The following is a 17,955-nucleotide window of genomic DNA, read 5'->3' on the forward strand; positions in this document are numbered from 1 at the left end:
GATGACCGCAGCCGAACGCCAGACGCCTCTTGGCCCATAAACAACCTCTAAGGCTTCACAAACACGCTAATGTGATTCAGAAACTCCCTCTCAGAAATAAACAGCTAGTAAACCACTTCAGAACTGCAGAATAAACTCCAGTTATTCAAAACGTATAACTGAAGAGGTTATGAGTGGTGTTGGGTGGCTGTCGTGCCATTTCATGTGGTTACTAAGCTATTCAAAATATTAGAGTGTGCAGGGAATTGTGGGTGGTCGCTTGGGAAAGGGAATGTTCCACATTAAACAAGCCTTGGATGAGTGTACACTGCCAGTATAATGGGTTAAATAAATGACTGTGTGTATTGTGTGTACTAGTCTTCCAAAAGCAGAATATTCAGCAATTCAAATGTTCAGTAACCTGAAATATTTAGTATTGGTTAGATTTTTTTTAAATAAATACATTTACAAAAATGTGCAAAAACAATTTATGAAACAAGCATGAAATAAAATATTATGAATATTGGTTTTCAGATACCTAAAATAATTAGTATTGTTTAAAAAAAATTTTTAATAAAAACAAACTGACAAAAAACAAATCGAATAATATTTTTTATAAAAATAAATTTAATTTAATTTACAAACTATGCATTATTTCCTTATAGTTTTGATTGGGTTTTAATGTTCAAATAATAGTATATAATCACAATATTAACATAAAAGATGCAATGAAACTCACAGTCCTGAGACGACCGGTGCTTGAAGGTGAACCGCAGGTGACTCCGGTTGACGTCTTCAATCGGGATCGCAACCTGCAACACAGCATTTCACAAAAATAAGAGGACCTAGAGAGAAACTAAGGCTAGCAAACACCTTAAAGGTCTTGAATATTAATAAAAGACATGAATATGGATCCAAATAGACACAGGGTGCAGTCTATGTGACCTTTACGCTGAACTTTATTCTTATTTAAACTGTTTCAACCGTGTTACCCTCTTTTAAGACTTTAAATATTTAAAAGGGTCAAATCATGCATTTTCCCCTTTGAAGCTTGATTATTGTTTAATGTTAATATATGGTATTTTAATGGCAAAATACCCCACTAAAGCTAATAAAAAAAGCCAATATTAGCATAAAACAAAACAAATTAAAATTATAAAATAACATTTTATGAGCGTTGGTCTTCAGACACCTAAAAATGTCAAGAGGGTCTGGCTGCAGACTTGCACTTGCACTCTCGCAAAGTTTCACGTTAAGCATTTTTCCATATAGAATAAACTGTCTACAACTCGTTTATATCACTGTCTTTGTCCATTAACCTACATTATGTGTTTTATTTATAATGATTTTCTATAGGAGGAAAACGTTTAATGTACAATTTAACGCACTGCGTTCTGGACTCGTCTGCTTGCCTGTATGGAGCTGATCCTTTTAAAATCACTTAATGCATTTCATAATGCACGTTCATATTTGCTGGTCTGTATATACGTTGAGTCAACAACAAGACATATAGCCTAGGCCTACTGAATTGTCTTTATCATCTTAGGTCTGTTATTAGGCCACATTAAGCGTTCGCATTGTTCATAGCCATGTGCTTGCCTTGTAGTACATTAAATAATAACTATATATCGAATTTGGTCTTTTAATTGAACTTAACGTATCCTAAAACATTATGCCATATTAACTGTTTAACTTCTTGTCTTTTTTTTTGCAGTACCCTGTACATTATAGTAGTAGGCCTACTAATTTAGTTTTAATCGTTAAATCACCGCCACAGTGTCTTGTCTCTATTGGCAACATGCACGAACGTGTTGATTGCAAGTGACGTCACAGGTACTGGAGAGTGCAAGTAGCGATTGCAAGTGACATTGTAATTTAGTTTCTTTTTTTTTTTCTCTTCGCCACCTGGCTGCTGTTGTAAAATGGTGAAAGATTAAAACAAAAATGTATCAATAAACAGAAAAAACAACAAAAAAACAAAACAAAGACTGCAAGTGACGTCGCTAGCGGAAGCACAAGTGTCTGAGAGTGCAAGTCTGAGAGTGCAAGTGCAAGTCAGCAGCCAGACCCTTCTCAAAAATGTTTATAGTGTCAGAAGTAAAGTCAAATATGGACTTTGGAAGAAATTGCACACCTAAACTTTCCCAGAATATATCTGTCCTGAGTATTATTCCTCTACTTTGGCAAGTAAGATAAATGACTCTTTGCTTAATGTAGTAGACATTGCATCTGAAAGTGTGTAAGTGTTGCTAACCTTAATGGTTTCAAACCAGCGAGGCTGTTTGACCTGGTAGTAAATGACGGATTTGTACTCCAGAATACCTTCATCACCAGCTCCAGGAAATATCACGTTCTAGATGGAAAAAATACAAATATATAAAAGACTATTAAAACATTAGAAGAGCCTGAGACTATTATATTGATCATTTTGTCATCGCACCTTCATGCTGACCAGTCAAACACAATCTGTTGCACAGATTCATGTCATCTGACTCCATGCTAAATTCAGAAACTAATTAAGATGACAAGATACGAGATATGAAATATTAAATGACAAAATCTGTTCTACCTGCTGGAAACCATAAGGTGCCCATATGCTGTGAAAAGAAACTTATTTTTTCTTTCTTTCTTTCCAATGCACAAAGTGAGGGTCATGCATTCAACACACAGCTGGTCTGTCAAACCCTGACGAACAGCTGACAGCCACCAATTATGAGCAATAAGTGACCAGCGACCGTACAGGCACAGGACTGAGTGAGTGCATGAGAGAAAGAAAGATTAGGTGGGCAGTAAAAAACTAAAGCACAAAGCAGGGGTGGAAGGTGGGGAATTCACCAAAAAGTAACAAAAGAAATACATGTCAACTTGCTAATAATATAATGAATGATATAATGGATATTAGCATTTTTTATGTTACTTAATTGAAGCTGCCTTGATGTATTCACTTTTTATTATATTTATATATTAAGAGCTGTGTCTAAATCTTCTTTCTGACGGGCAACTACTTGTCTTGTCTTTTATGAAACGATGAAAATAATATAAATGAAAAATAATTATTTTTGCTTTTCTCAATAATAAAACAAATATTACTATAAATAATAATTATAAATAAACACACACACACACACACACACACACACACACACACACACACACATATATATATATATATATATATATATATATATATATATATATATATATATATATATATATATATATATGATAATAGTTTCTTATTACAAATTTAATGTAAAAAAAATAATATTTGATAATCATAATAAAAAAATGTGCTGCATGACTACAGCACTACAGTAACTTATTTAAACTGCAGCCTTTGATTTTTTTTTATATATTTGTATTGGTTTCTTAACAATGGGAAAGTACAAAAAAAAAAGTAAAAGTAAAAATAATTATACCACCCCCCAAAAAAAAATACTTAAATAATATACTTTATACATAGAGAGTACAGCATAAGATAATTTGCATCTCAGGTCCTTAGAGAGGCTTCTCTTAAAAAAATTAAAAAACAAAATAATAAAATAAACTACTTTAACAACCCTTACATTGCTAATATAATATAGCCATATACATTTACACATAAAAATAAAACTTACAACATATAAATAGAAGAAATACATTTTAACATACATGTACAGAATCTGGATCATTTATCCAAATGTGTCACACACAAACTGACCACTATACAGTAGATTACCTCCAGTTTCTTTCCATCTTCATCATGTACAGACATGGTGACCTCCACGTTTTTAGGTGTCGTCTTACTTCCTTTATCGAAATCCCCCTGAACCAGCGTCACGTAAATGTCATTCCGAACATCACCTAAAAAAACACGCACAAGGTCTCCGTGTGTGATCTAGAGCTAAACATAGACCGTTTGCAATACAGACCTTAGCTTTTAATAAGGAAAACACACAAAAAGTACTGCTTGTACATCCATAGTTCATAATCAATATTTATAGGGTTGATTATACGTGGAATTAAATAGCTGCTGTACCTTTAAGAGTTCTAAATCTAAATGTTGTGATTTGATTATTTCTGCATGTGAAGTGAATACCAGGATGTAACAGAGAGGAGGTTGATATGTGGATAGTCGTATTTTAATGTCCATCATGATGAGTTCCTCATTACTGCAGTGTAGATTTCATGAATGGTCTGGTTGAACTTTACATTGTCACTGTTGTATGTTAACTATGATTCAAAGGGGAGGAATAAAATCCTGTGTTTTATTGTAAATACAATCAGTTTGATGATGCATACCTGGCATGATGATTTCTGGGAAACCCATTTTGCGAGCGACAGCGGTGGAGCGGTCCACCAGGTGAGGGAAATCTTTACGGATCTGATGAATATCACCTGGAAGCAACTTCAGTGTAACCCACAAACCTGGGGACCGGAGGAACAGACTGCAGTTAAACACACACACACACACACACACACACACACACACACACTCTTCCTATTTGTGCTTTACAGCTCACAGGAACTTGGCTCATTTTAATATCTCATTATTAGTGATCTACAAAAAAATAATTAAGAACACCGGATTAATTTAATTGCTGAGAAAATACCCGCAGGAAGCAGAACGACTGTGTTATTCAAAGTTTACAGATGAATCGTGCTGTGAATATTTCATAATAACACACTTAAGATTCAATTGAGCAATCTGAGCCGATAACATGAGCGGTTCAAAACAAATGAAGAAAAATGTCTCTGCAGATGAACGGACAAAACACTCAAGACCAATTTCACCCCAAAATCCGTACATACATAAATGTGGTTTTATCATTTTTTATATTATATATACACATGTTCTATATTATCTCCAAGTTCTCATTATTGTAATGCAAAATAAATCCTATTTATTATTAAAATCAGAATAAAAATACATTTTAAATAAACTTGAAGTACACATCATGAAGGTATTTGATGTGCTTAATTTAAGTTATGCTTATTTTATGATCATTTTTATAACATTAATATTTACATTAAGTATATATTATTAAATTTGTATAATAAAAGGTAAAAAAAAGTTTACATCGTGTTTTGTTGTGCTGAATTTGAGTTATGCTTGCTTTGATGGCATAAAAATAAATATTTTACATTAAGTGTATATCAAGTTATTTGTGTAATAACAACAACAAGGAAAAATAAGGACAATCAAACGAATAAACGAATAATTTATACATATTAGGTATACATTATGATCGTGTTTATTGTATTCATTTAAGTTGTACCACTTTAAAATAAATAAAAAGAGAAATCTGAGGCTAATATGTGCTTAATTGCCATTTCAACCTCCACTGCTGTTCTTGATTAACCTTGTTCATAAACGAGAAGGACCTGCTCATATCTGACTGGTCTCAGGTTATACTGAAGCTCTCGATGTCCTGCTGGTGATAGCAGCTTTTCTAATGCTAGCAATCACAGGAAGCATGGATTATGTCTGTGGTGATGGATTGTGATGTGATCTGACAGCAGTGCAACCCGACATGTTCGCTTCCCATTCTCCTCGGCATGAACCAATTCTCATGCTTGTTAAACCCAATTCAACTTGAACTAATTTTGTTCATTAACTCCGTCATTTGTAAGATTCAGGCCCCTTTAGATTGTGAAAGTCTCTTGGCAGGAACTCGGTTTGATCGTATCTGGGACAGCGTGGCTCTCCATCTCCTCACATCAGTTTTATCTTCCTGTATTTTTAACTTCCCACACTTTAACTAGGCTACAAAACAAGCTGCAGATCATTAACTCAAGCCAAATAACTTAAATCAGGAACATTTCTTTATCTTACAGATTTCATTTTTACTGTAGGTTAAGACGCGCCATTAGAGAAACCCTCCGGAAATGTAGGGCCCTAGAAAATAGATTTTATTTTATATTTCCCAAATAGTTTTTTGTTTTTGTTTTAATGTTTCTGAATTCAGTGTCAATCGTTAAAAAAAAAAAAAAAAAATTAAAAAAGCATGTCTAATTAATTGAAATCATGAAACATACAATAATACCACAACAGTTTATCAAGTTACATTTTTAGGGCCCTGTGAAATCAGCTTTGATTTTTACATTTTTCCCAAATTCTGTGTTGTATGTTTTAATAGTCTAATTAAATTTTGATAACGAAAAACGTCAAATAAATTGAATTCATGAAACTTTAACAATTTAATAACTTTTTTAAATAATAGGGCCCAATAATTCTGTTTTAGTTGTTAATTTAAAATGTAGTTTTGTTGTGTCTGGTTTATTGAACTCATGAATCTTATATTTAATAACAATTTGATAAAAATTAAACCGAAATTATTTTTGAGCCCTATAAAATCTTTTATAAAATTTTATTTTGCATTTTCAGTTTTAATTTATTTGGATTACATTTTAATGGTTTAACTGCATATCAATAATTTAAAAATCATTTCTAATCAAATAAACTCAAACAATTTAATAATTTATAAAAAAAATGGTACAGTAACATGAAATGTTTTCTTTTTCAGAAATTCTGTGTTGTCCGTTAACATTTTTCCAGATTTAATTATACAAAATGGTTTCAATTATATGACGGCATAAAATTAACAATTAAACTGATCTTTAAATTGTTCAATTCATTTTATTTTTGACAAAGTGCTTAAAATAAAAGCATGGAAAGAAAACTTAACGCAATATTCCTTGAAAAAATCATTGAGCTATTTTATTATTACTTTAAGAAGAATATTCTACTGAACAATAGTAATATATTTGTCGCAATTTCTTCACGCTGAAGCAAACTTTTATTTTGACTGGTTGGTGCGAAGACCTTTATGAAACAGCATAATATACACAATAATAGGGTTTTTCGTTTGGTTAAGTGACTCTCAAAGCAGCTTTGGAGATGAAATGTGTTCAACCCGGTGACCTTTACCTTGACCTTTGTGATTGACCTCTTTGGCGGCGATGACCTTGTTGATAACGGTCTGGAGGAAGTCGTTCTCGCCCGCCACCCTGGGTGAAAAACGGGAGATGTTCAGCTGCCTGTGGCGAATGGCGTCATCCAACGCTAGCCTGGAGTTCACACGCGACAGGCAACACGCCAACGGAGAGAGAAAGAGGAGGAAGACAAAGAGAGAAGAAGAGTAGTAGCCACAGAGAGCCAGATGAGAGTGGACATGAGCAGAAGGAAAAGACAGAAGAAGAAGAGAAGAATGAAGAAAGTGAGAGGGAAGACACCAAACAGTGATACAGATACCATGACAGGGACAAAAGCCATTTTGTTAGCAAACAGTGATGCGGGATGGGTGACAGGAGAGACACAGAGAGATGCTGTAATTTCAGAATGACCCTCATCTCACCCAAACACAGATGAAGCCACTGCCTCTATAAAAGACACAAAACCTAGTGAGCTGCCTTCATAACAAAGACAGGAAAAGGCGCACTACAGATCAATGATGCCTAATTACAATAGTAATTATAATAAAGCTTATTAATAAAGTACTTATAATACATAATTCATCCAAGATGATGGACAGGGTCAAATGTATTGATTATAAATAAAATGCTGTTTAAAAATACATTTGTACTTATATTTGATATAGTACAATGAAATAACAAATATTAGATGATTATTGTATTATATGAAAATGTTTTTACTTATAATATAATTTTTTTTTTAAATATTAATTTATTATAATTGTCTGGCCCATTTAATATTATTGCATAATATTAATATTAAAATATATTATATTGAATCTATAAAATATATAAAAACTTTTTATATTATTATTATTATTATATAGAACATACATATTTAATGTATTTTTTAAATATATATAATATACCATTTTTTATTTTTATCATCATTTATTATTTAGATATTTACGTTTGTATATTATAATGTAAAAAAATATATATTTAATTACTATAAACCATTTCTATATTATTGTTGATAAAACAATTCAACTAGAAGAAAAATTCGTATTAAAATATTTAGTATTATATATGTCCAAACTGTAATAGAAATCTATTTTTAATAATAATATATACGGTTTAATTTATAAATAATAATAATAATAATAATAATAATAATAAATTAGTATTATTAAGTTGGCTTGAGAAAGCCAACTTACTGATATTCTATTTAAACTTAATATTATTATTATTCTTCTGAGACTAAAATTTTCAACTGCTACTCCTCCTAGAGCTTTAACTCTACAAACTCCAAACTCAGCCCAGCTCTTCAGACTGATCTGAAGTTAGTTGCTATATCTTTTTAGACTGATCGGACTTATACTTTTCATTAAACTGAAGATTAAAAATCATAAAAACTCCCATAGACTTGCATTGAAAAGCCTCTGCTCAACTGAACATTCCGTCAAACTCCAACTGTCAAAAATTCAAATCTAAACACACTGAAGCCCATTAGACTCAATCAGACTAACCTATGTACTATTACTAACCCATTCAAACTCATTCAAACTCATCTATCTATCTATCTATCTATCTATCTATCTATCTATCTATCTATCTATCTATCTATCTATCTATCTATCTATCTACTAACTGTTTCTATCTATCTATCTATCTGACTGTTTCTATCTATCTATCTATCTATCTATCTATCTATCTATCTATCTATCTCTCTATAAACAAACTCATCTGTCTATCTATAATCAAACTCATCTATCTATCTATCTATCTATCTATCTATCTATCTATCTATCTATCTATCTATCTATCTATCTATCTATCCATATTCAAACTATATCTATCTATCTATCTATCTATCTATCTATCTATCTATCTATCTATCTATCTATCTATAATCTCACGCTATCTATCTATCTATCTATCTATCTATCTATCTATCTATCTACTAACTGTTTCTATCTATCTATCTATCTATCTATCTATCTATCTATCTATCTATCTATCTATCTATCTGACTGTTTCTATCTATCTATCTATCTATCTATCTATCTATCTATCTATCTATAAACAAACTCATCTGTCTATCTATAATCAAACTCATCTATCTATCTATCTATCTATCTATCTATCTATCTATCTATCTATCTATATTCAAACTATATCTATCTATCTATCTATCTATCTATCTATCTATCTATCTATCTATCTATCTATCTATCTATCTATCTATCTATCTATAATCTGTCTGTTTCTAATCTATCTATCTATCTATCTATCTATCTATCTATCTATCTATCTATCCATATTCAAACTATATCTATCTATCTATCTATCTATCTATCTATCTATCTATCTATCTATCTATCTATCTATCTTCAAACTCATCTATCTATCTATATTAAAGCTCATCTATCTATCTATCTATCTATCTATCTATCTATCTATCTATCTATCTATCTATCTATCTTCTGACTCTATTCTATCTATCTATTCTCATCTATCTATCTATCTATCTATCTATCTATCTATCTATCTATCTTCATAGCAACACTCTAGCAACTATCCTAACCAACCTAGAAACCACCCAGGGTATCCTAGCAACCTCATACCAAAATCTTAGCAACCACCCTGGGTACCCTAGCAACCACATAGCAACACCTTAGCAACCATTCAGGGTACCCTAGCAACCACATAGCAACACCCTAGCAACCATCCCAGATACCATAGCAACCGCATAGCAACACCTTAGCAACCACTCAGGGTACCCTAGCAACCGCATAGCAACACCCTAGCAACCATCCCAGTTACTCTAGCAACCGCATAGCAACACCTTAGCAACCACTCAGGGTACCCTAGCAACCGCATAGCAACACCCTAGCAACCATCCCAGATACCATAGCAACACCTTAGCAACCACTCAGGGTACCCTAGCAACCACATAGCAACACCTTAGCAACCACTCCTGGGTACCCTAGATCTATCTATCAGACTGAATACCATCAAACTTAAAACTTTTTAAACTTCTTAAACTTTTCAAACTTTTCAAACTTTTCTAACTTTTCTAACTTTTTCCGACTTTCTGGCCAGGCTTTCTCAAGCCAACTTAAAGTTTGTCTTGACGAACTTTTTTATCTAGTTATTATTATTATTACTATTGACTTGCTATTTGTTGCTGCCCATAAGAAGCATTCAAATCAGTCACAAGGTTCTGTTTGAGTTAGGATGTTGTCTTAAAATGTAGCTACCTATGTAGGCAGCAGCAGACAGCAAGACAGTACCCTAGGTTTTGGACCAGAGCTAATCTAAAGTCAAAAATAAGCTGCTACAAAGTAAAAACCTCCCTGAAGTGAGAACTCGCATCTTAAACACCCCACAATTCCCAGCAAACCCCTGGACTCCTCTCTGAGTGACCCGGCTGGGCTGTGAGAGCGGCAAAGCACAGAAAGACTGAAGTGTAGTCTTATTGAGTGACAGAATGAACGAGTGAGTGACTGTGAGGCACATGTGCATCCCCTACAGAATAAGAGTGAGTTTGTGTACTGTTGCCTTTAATGAATAAACACACTGATCATTGAGCTGACTACACAATACCTAACACACTACAAGTGTCTGATGCACCTGACTGAAGGTCAAAACTGTTTCACGATAAGTCTTTTTCGTCACAACCATCATGAAGTCATACTTACGGCTGGAAGGGAATGAAGTGCTGCTTGTCCTCGTCATCCATCTTGCCCGTGATGATGTCTGTGACGTCCATTACTGCAAAGAGAAGAATGAGATGAGAATAATGTCTGCACAATCACACATCATGTCTCCGCAACTGTGGATGAATCTCATGAAGAATAACCCATCTCAGATGACCATTGTATTCTAACAGTTTTTCCCATTTACTTTACAGACGGTCTGAGCAAATTCACATATTTAATGCATGATACCTTTTCATACACCTCAAACAAGTAATCACAAAAAAGGTGTAATAAAAGTAATTATATTATGTAATCTATTCTATTTGATATACAGTAATAGAACAAAATGATTAAATAACATTAAAATAAATATATTAATATTGTGTTATATGTATATTATTTATTTATTAATAATATAATCATGCAAAAATGTAATTCAGTTTACTTAAATATATGCTGATTAAAAATATGCTGATTAAAAATCACTTTGTCCAAATTCCCGCTATGATGCAAAAAGTGACATATTACTTGCATTGTATTATGCATATTAAAAAATAAAATAAAATAAAAATATAAAAATTAAAAATAAAATTAAAATTAAAATTAAAAATAATTATATATATATGTCATGTCATGAAAATATTTATTTAATTGAATTTATTGTTATTTTACTTTGGGGTGTAATTTGACGTGAATGTGTCTTTGCGAGATTCATCAATCACTGTGAAAAAAAATAAATAAAAAAATGTAAAAGCTAATAGAAACTCCTGAAAGTTTAAATTCGTGGTTTATAAGGGTAAGAGCAGGCAAAACTTTTGAGATGAGCTGTCAAGCAGCAGCTATTACTGACTGAACACATAAACATCGCCTCTAAATGGCCATTTGTCCTGGTGTGAGATTGGGTTTACAGCAGGCAACAGGAAACTGATGAGCCATAATGGAAGCGTTGGCTTGTCTCTGAATGTGACGCATTAAAGGTGACATTTCACATACAGGTTCTGCCTCTACCCGCCTGACCTGACCCACATACAGACATACTGCTAATATATGGGCGGGGGGGTGAGGGAGAGAGAGAGGGGGGGGAGCGAGAGAGAGAGAGAGAGAGAGAGAGAGATAGAGAAAGAGAGGGGGGGGGGGGCGAGAGAGAGAGAGAGTGTGTGTGAGAGAGAGGGGGGGGGGGCGAGAGAGAGAGAGAGAGAGAGAGAGAGAGAGAGAGTGTGTGTGAGAGAGAGAGAGCGAGAGAGAGAGAGATGCTTTCCCACTTCAAAACCCGTTTGATGTTCAAACCAAAGGCTGCATGTCTGCCCTCATTCTCCTGTTCGGCCTTATTTATTTATTTATTTATTTATTTATTTATTTATTTATTTATTTATTTATTTATTTATTTACAACTGAAGAACAGATTTTCGTTTTCCATGAAACTAAGGGAGAACCCCTTTGTGCACAACCACAGACAACAAACTTGCACAATAATCAACCTTAGCGTCAGGATTTAGCAACAGTAACAGTTCCAACAGACGACACAATTGTTAGGGTCACTTCACTCCAACCAGATCAAGGCTTTCTAATGTATACTGTGATTGTAGATGTAATGATGTTTAACTCCAGACAGACAAAATCAGTGCAAAGGCCATGTTTGTTTTGATGTCATTAAAAATGCATGAGTGCAGTAGGATTGTTGCACCATCTTCTGTATCGCATATAGCAAACTAAGATTATATGCAATATATTATTACAGCTGATTTCACACAAGGCTTAAACAATTATACTTATAGGTATATGCAATCACTCAAATAAATATTACAAATAAAAAATGTACATGTACAGTAATAACAATGGCTGTATGGTTGGTGTTTCCGTAGATGAACGGCTCATTTATAATCACTCTGGATATAAGCATCCACCAAATGCATCCATGTAAATTCCAGGTGGTATTTTAATGGACACTGGTTTCCATGCTCAGTGTGCATGGTGTTATGTGTGAGGCTCTACCTGCCACACCGAAGGGTCTGCGGAGGCCGGACGTTAATTTCTTAGTGTTGTTATCTCTGAGCTCCATCCGGCCCACTCGAACGATCTGACAAACAAAACTGATTTTCTCCCTCTTCAGGTCTTCACTCCCCAGATCCTGGAGAGAAACGCACAAACACACAAGCAAGAGAGTAAAAAAGCATGCACAATCATGAACTCAAACAGCAGATATTATTATTATTATGAGCCCTGAAGAACCACCAGACATGCACCAGGTGTTTCTGCCTACAACCATCAAGTTAAACTCAAACTCGTTAGTTGAGCAACTATCCAGGAAGACAACGACTGATGCATGGATTGGTTTGGTGCACACAAACTGTTAGTACGCTGTCTGAATGAAGGATAAATTGCTGAAGCAGCTTTTGATTGGGGGCAGCAACTCATTCCCCGCTGGGGGTTTGTGCAAAGAGCAGAGGATTCTGGGGAAATAAATTGACCCTCACGAGCCCAGCATCTATTAAAGAAATGACCTCTAGAAAATGAGAACGTATGGGTGCAAACAAGCACCAACTCGTAACAAACAAACCAGTGTATATGCTCTAAAATGAAAAAGCATGCACATGCAAATACACAAAATGCATGCAATTAAAAAAAAAAAAAAGATAAAGCTAACAGTGTGTGAGAAAGACAATAACTTCAACACAATTCACATTCATTATATGTTTTTGGCGGTACAGATAATTATTTTTTCTGTGTTAAATGACCTGTAGACACCAACACAGATACATGGATGCACAAAATAAATGTAAGAATGCAAACCAGGCCGTGTCTCCATTGAGCTTCTAACAACCGTTAGCTTGTTACCCTTTACAGCTTTAATGATGCTGCTGCTTTCTCCAACACTTTAATTACCAATTCTGCAATGCGACTGATGAACACGAATTACAGTGTCACCCAATAATACTGTGATTACTCATTAAGGAACAAAGCGAGAGACAGGAACAGATGAACGGAATCAAGCCGTAAATGAGTCATTTACATGACTGTGTTTCTAGGAACGAGCTGGTACTGAAGCATTGGAGGAAATATTTGAGTGTCCAAATCAAACAATAAGGTCATGCATGTAAAGGATTTAGTGTAGTCTCGCGGTTTGCAGTTAGAAACCTAGTTAGCTGAAAACCTAGATACCTTTTTAAAACATCTCATTATCAGCCCACATTTTAGGCCAACTTTTAATTCTGCACTGCACGCATTTTTAGCAAAGAACAGGATTGCTATCGTTAACTAAAACTAAAACTATTAAAAAAATTTAGTGGTCATTTAATAATAAAGGTGAAATAAAATTATATAAATATTAGACGAAAAAATTAAAGGGATTAAAATAAAAATTAGAAATGCTGCGTTTGAAACTCACTGAAATAACGTTAAGTTAAAGCACTATAATAACTAACAGGAAAAATAACAACTAAAATGTTACCCCAAATTAAAAAATAAAATAAAATAAAAACATAAAAATAAATAAAATATATATATGTTTTAATTAAAATCTGGAGTGTGGGGGGGTGAATTAAAAAATATAATGTTATATTAATAAAACTATAACACTGAAAAAAAGAACAGCTACAAATATTTTAACTATTAAACCCAATATTTGTTAAAATGTTACATTTACTGAATTTGTCCAGCTAGAACTACAAGCATTATTATCATTATTATTATTATTATTATGTGATGCACACCTTACTGTTATTAATACTTATGTAGAGTTTTAAATCAATCATTTATGTAGTTGCATTTGAGTTCCAGATTAAAAAGTAGTTATCAATGAGTCACGGTGATCATGTGGGTAATATGGGTCTGCATCATGTCCCAATATCATTTCCCCATCTATGATAATCCTGAATATAACGTGTCAAAAGTAAAGCCCAAAATAATACATACAGTGAATACGGCACGCAGGTTATGAAGCTGATCGATGTCTTTGGCCAAACCTGAACTGGACCAGCGCACAAGATAGTTTTCACTGCAAGAAAGTAAAAACAACAGATATTATATATTTTTACATCAAGATCATTTACTGCTGAAACAAACCACTGAGAACTGTGTGCATGGCACAAACGCTGTGGTTGATTTACTACGGAGGATGTGAAACATCATAGTTACTGGTCACTGAGGCAGTGACAATCGTAAACTCTGAACAAAGTTTTATTTGACAGCAGGAATGTTTATGGATGTGAATACACATCTATAAGTTTGAGTTTGTGTGTGCACTGACCTGATAAACTTGGACTCAATCGGGTCGTATAGAGACATCAGCACTTCTGCATCTTCTCCGATTTTGCACACGACGTTCTTGAGTGTGACGAACAGGGCGAACGAGGGTGTGGAGGCAAACTTGGCCTGCCGGCTCAAATCCATGTTCTGCTTCTGAGACTGAAAATATAAATACATAAAAAAATGATGGGCGTCTGAGCACACAGTTAGTCTTTCAAACTTGAGTCTTACAGTCAGCAAGACTAATTACACGGGCGGTAGTAACGGTCGGTCTCAAAGAATCTATAATCTATAAAACCTAAGAGACTCAAGGACAGTGAACATCTGGGTAGAGTCAGAAGATGCTGAAAAACAAAGAATGTGCATAAAACAGTTGTGGATCATCCAGGAAATGACACGCAGTATTAGGAATCAAGAGGGTGCAGAAATTTTAATAGGGTCATTTTTACAAATACAGCTATTATTTTGTCTGAAATAGTTTATTCAAGTTATTTTATTACTTAATAAAAAAATAACATGCGATTTTCATGATACCTCTTTTGTTGTTAGAATAATAGAATAATTTTGCATATTCTGCAAGGGGTATGTGAACTTACAGTATGTGCACAACTGTATTTGCAATACTTTGCTGACGATATGAAACGAAGAAACATCGTGAATATTTAGTTCACTTTATTGAGCATTTCAAATGACCATTAGGTTTCCAAATATATATATATATATATGCATAAATTTATATATATTGTACATATTGTATGTTACATATATTAAATATATGTAGGCTAATATTGTTATAAGTGCATATAAGCAAAAATTATAAAATAGCATCCTTGTATGCATTTAGTGAAAACAGCATGGAAAACGTGCTTTAATTATTGTTTATATAAATATGTATATGAACAATAGTTTTTTTGTTTGGTCACACTTCAGGGTCCAATTCTCATTATTAACTAAGACTTTTGCCTCAATCTCTTAAACCCTTAATTATTAATAGTTAGTGAGGTAGTTAAGTTTAGGTATGGGGAGGATTAAGTCATGCAGAAGGCATTAATATTTGCTTTATAAGTGCTAAATAACAGCCAATATCCTAGTAATGTGCATGCTAATAAACAAATAGTAAATAAAGAGAACTGGACAGTAAACTAAAGAGTTTTTTATATTATTTATATATTAAAATACATACATTTCATTGCTTTTTTCAATCTTTGAAGTTTTTTGCTGTATTTTATTTATTGCACAAAACGTGTGCGTTTCCAATGGCTGTTTGAAAGCTATGTTCTGATTGAGACTATATCACCCAGCCATGTGTCACATTGCGTCTCACAGTAACATGGGAAGTGAGATGGTGCGCTCTCACGCTCTCTCTGTTCCTGTGTAACCTCTCACACATCAGCGGTGGTGTTTCAGAACTGTGGTCAGGGACTTTTCATGTGGTTTAGAGGTTGTGCTAGTCACATCCAAATATAAATATTAGAGTTTATTAAACATCACTGCAATTGTGTGATGAGAAAACATAAGTGTGGCTTCGGCTCTCGGGCCTCGTACATTCACAATCCAGTAACACCTACAAACCCATTCAAATTACAGACAAAAAAAAAAAAAAGCAACATGTTCAAATCAGTGCCATGATGGATAAAACAGTATAATATGGTTTACCCTCTCCTCTTGGATGCGAGCATCAATCTGCTTGGACGCGGTTTCATGCGCTCGGAACAGATCGACGGTGCTGGTCAGGTCAGGATCCAGAATATTCCCGTCTTTATCTCTCACCACCAGATCCAGATCTAAATACCTGGCAAACACACAAAACAGTGTAGGAAAAACACATAGTAGTTTGAAAGAGATGAAGATCTGTGTTTTACTAATCCAAATGAATACTTTTATTTGGACATTACCTGCTAAATACATTACCTGCTAAATAAGCGTAAGAAATAACAGCAGGTATTATCAATGGTTTCAAGCATGTTGCTATGCGGTTACTATGGGCATTCTGGATTTGTATTGAGAAAAAAAAACCTACACTTAAAGTTGACAAAGACAGAACTGAGAAGTGAGAGTTGTACGTATGTGCGTGTGTGTGTGTGTGTGTGTCACTAGTGACTTTTTCACCTAAGCTGCTCTATCATCCCACTGTATGCTCACTTCCTCCTTCTGAAGTTAACAGTAACACTAAAACGCTCTGAGAGAGAGGTAATAATAACCCTGCTGCTATTAGACCCTTTGAATGTGTTCAATGAGCAGAAATAAAGTATATAAGTGTGCAAATAGAATAACTTACTGTAAAACATTCAAACTGGTTTCCATTTTTTACTTTGATCAGCTGAACAATAAGCCCTGCATCTACAGTATCTATATGCAAGCCAAACACACACACACACACACACACAGTACATGCATACATACACACATGTACATATACGCCTGTTGAGTTCTGATGTAATTAAATTATGGTATCTGCTTTTGTTGCAGTGTCAGTTCACATTATTTCAAAAGAAAAAAAAATTTAACAACTGAATTTGTTGAAAAGTGACTATCCATGATGCTGTCCATGAAATCCCACCAATCAGAGAGATGCAGCAAGCAAATCAGGTAAAGACTAGTGTTGTCACGATACCAAAATTATTGTTTCAATACCGATACCTAGCCAAGAATGGCGATTTCGATACTTTTTCGATACTTTTCCTGAAAAGGGAAAATACATTCTCAAATATCATTGATTTATTTTAAAACCGGGACAACATTCTAATCATATAACACACTAATAAATGAACATATGGACAGCAGATATATTATAAATTTGACAGAAGGTTTGATAGAACTGGCTGGAAGACCTGCCAAGAGAGCATTGCAATAGTCCAGCCTGGACAGAACAAGAGCTTGAACAAGGAGTTGTGCAGCATGATCCGAAAGAAAGGGCTTGATCTTCTTGATGTCGAATGAAGCAAATCTGCAGGATCGGACAGTTTTAGCAATGTGGTCTGAGAAAGTCCGCTGATCATCAATCATAACTCCAAGGCTTCTAGCTGTTTTTGAAGGAGTTATGGTTGATGTGCCTAACTTGAAGGTGAAATTGTGATGAAACAATGGGTTTGCTGGAATCACAAGCAGTTCTGTCTTGGAGACGTTGAGTTGA

General features: G+C 34.0%; 1 protein-coding gene across 3 annotated transcripts in view; it reads right to left on the reverse strand.

Annotated features, from left to right (window-relative positions):
* The window catches only part of LOC128025507 (dedicator of cytokinesis protein 1), a 207,708-nt gene that overhangs the window by 154,355 nt on the left and 35,398 nt on the right, over positions 1–17,955 (reverse strand). For 2 of the 3 annotated variants that reach the window (XM_052611936.1, XM_052611935.1), the window contains exons 7-16: positions 16,479–16,614; positions 14,824–14,981; positions 14,490–14,571; positions 12,570–12,705; positions 10,578–10,650; positions 6,890–7,029; positions 4,261–4,386; positions 3,698–3,822; positions 2,234–2,332; positions 719–791 (exon numbers count right to left, since the gene is read on the reverse strand). In XM_052611936.1, the coding sequence (XP_052467896.1) occupies positions 719–791; positions 2,234–2,332; positions 3,698–3,822; positions 4,261–4,386; positions 6,890–7,029; positions 10,578–10,650; positions 12,570–12,705; positions 14,490–14,571; positions 14,824–14,981; positions 16,479–16,614 (1,148 nt within the window). The remainder of the gene's footprint in view (positions 1–718; positions 792–2,233; positions 2,333–3,697; positions 3,823–4,260; positions 4,387–6,889; positions 7,030–10,577; positions 10,651–12,569; positions 12,706–14,489; positions 14,572–14,823; positions 14,982–16,478; positions 16,615–17,955) is intronic. The other variant, XM_052611937.1, reaches the window with a different exon arrangement.

The sequence above is a fragment of the Carassius gibelio genome, chromosome A12, assembly GCF_023724105.1.
Source record: "Carassius gibelio isolate Cgi1373 ecotype wild population from Czech Republic chromosome A12, carGib1.2-hapl.c, whole genome shotgun sequence".
Taxonomy (NCBI): domain Eukaryota; kingdom Metazoa; phylum Chordata; class Actinopteri; order Cypriniformes; family Cyprinidae; genus Carassius; species Carassius gibelio.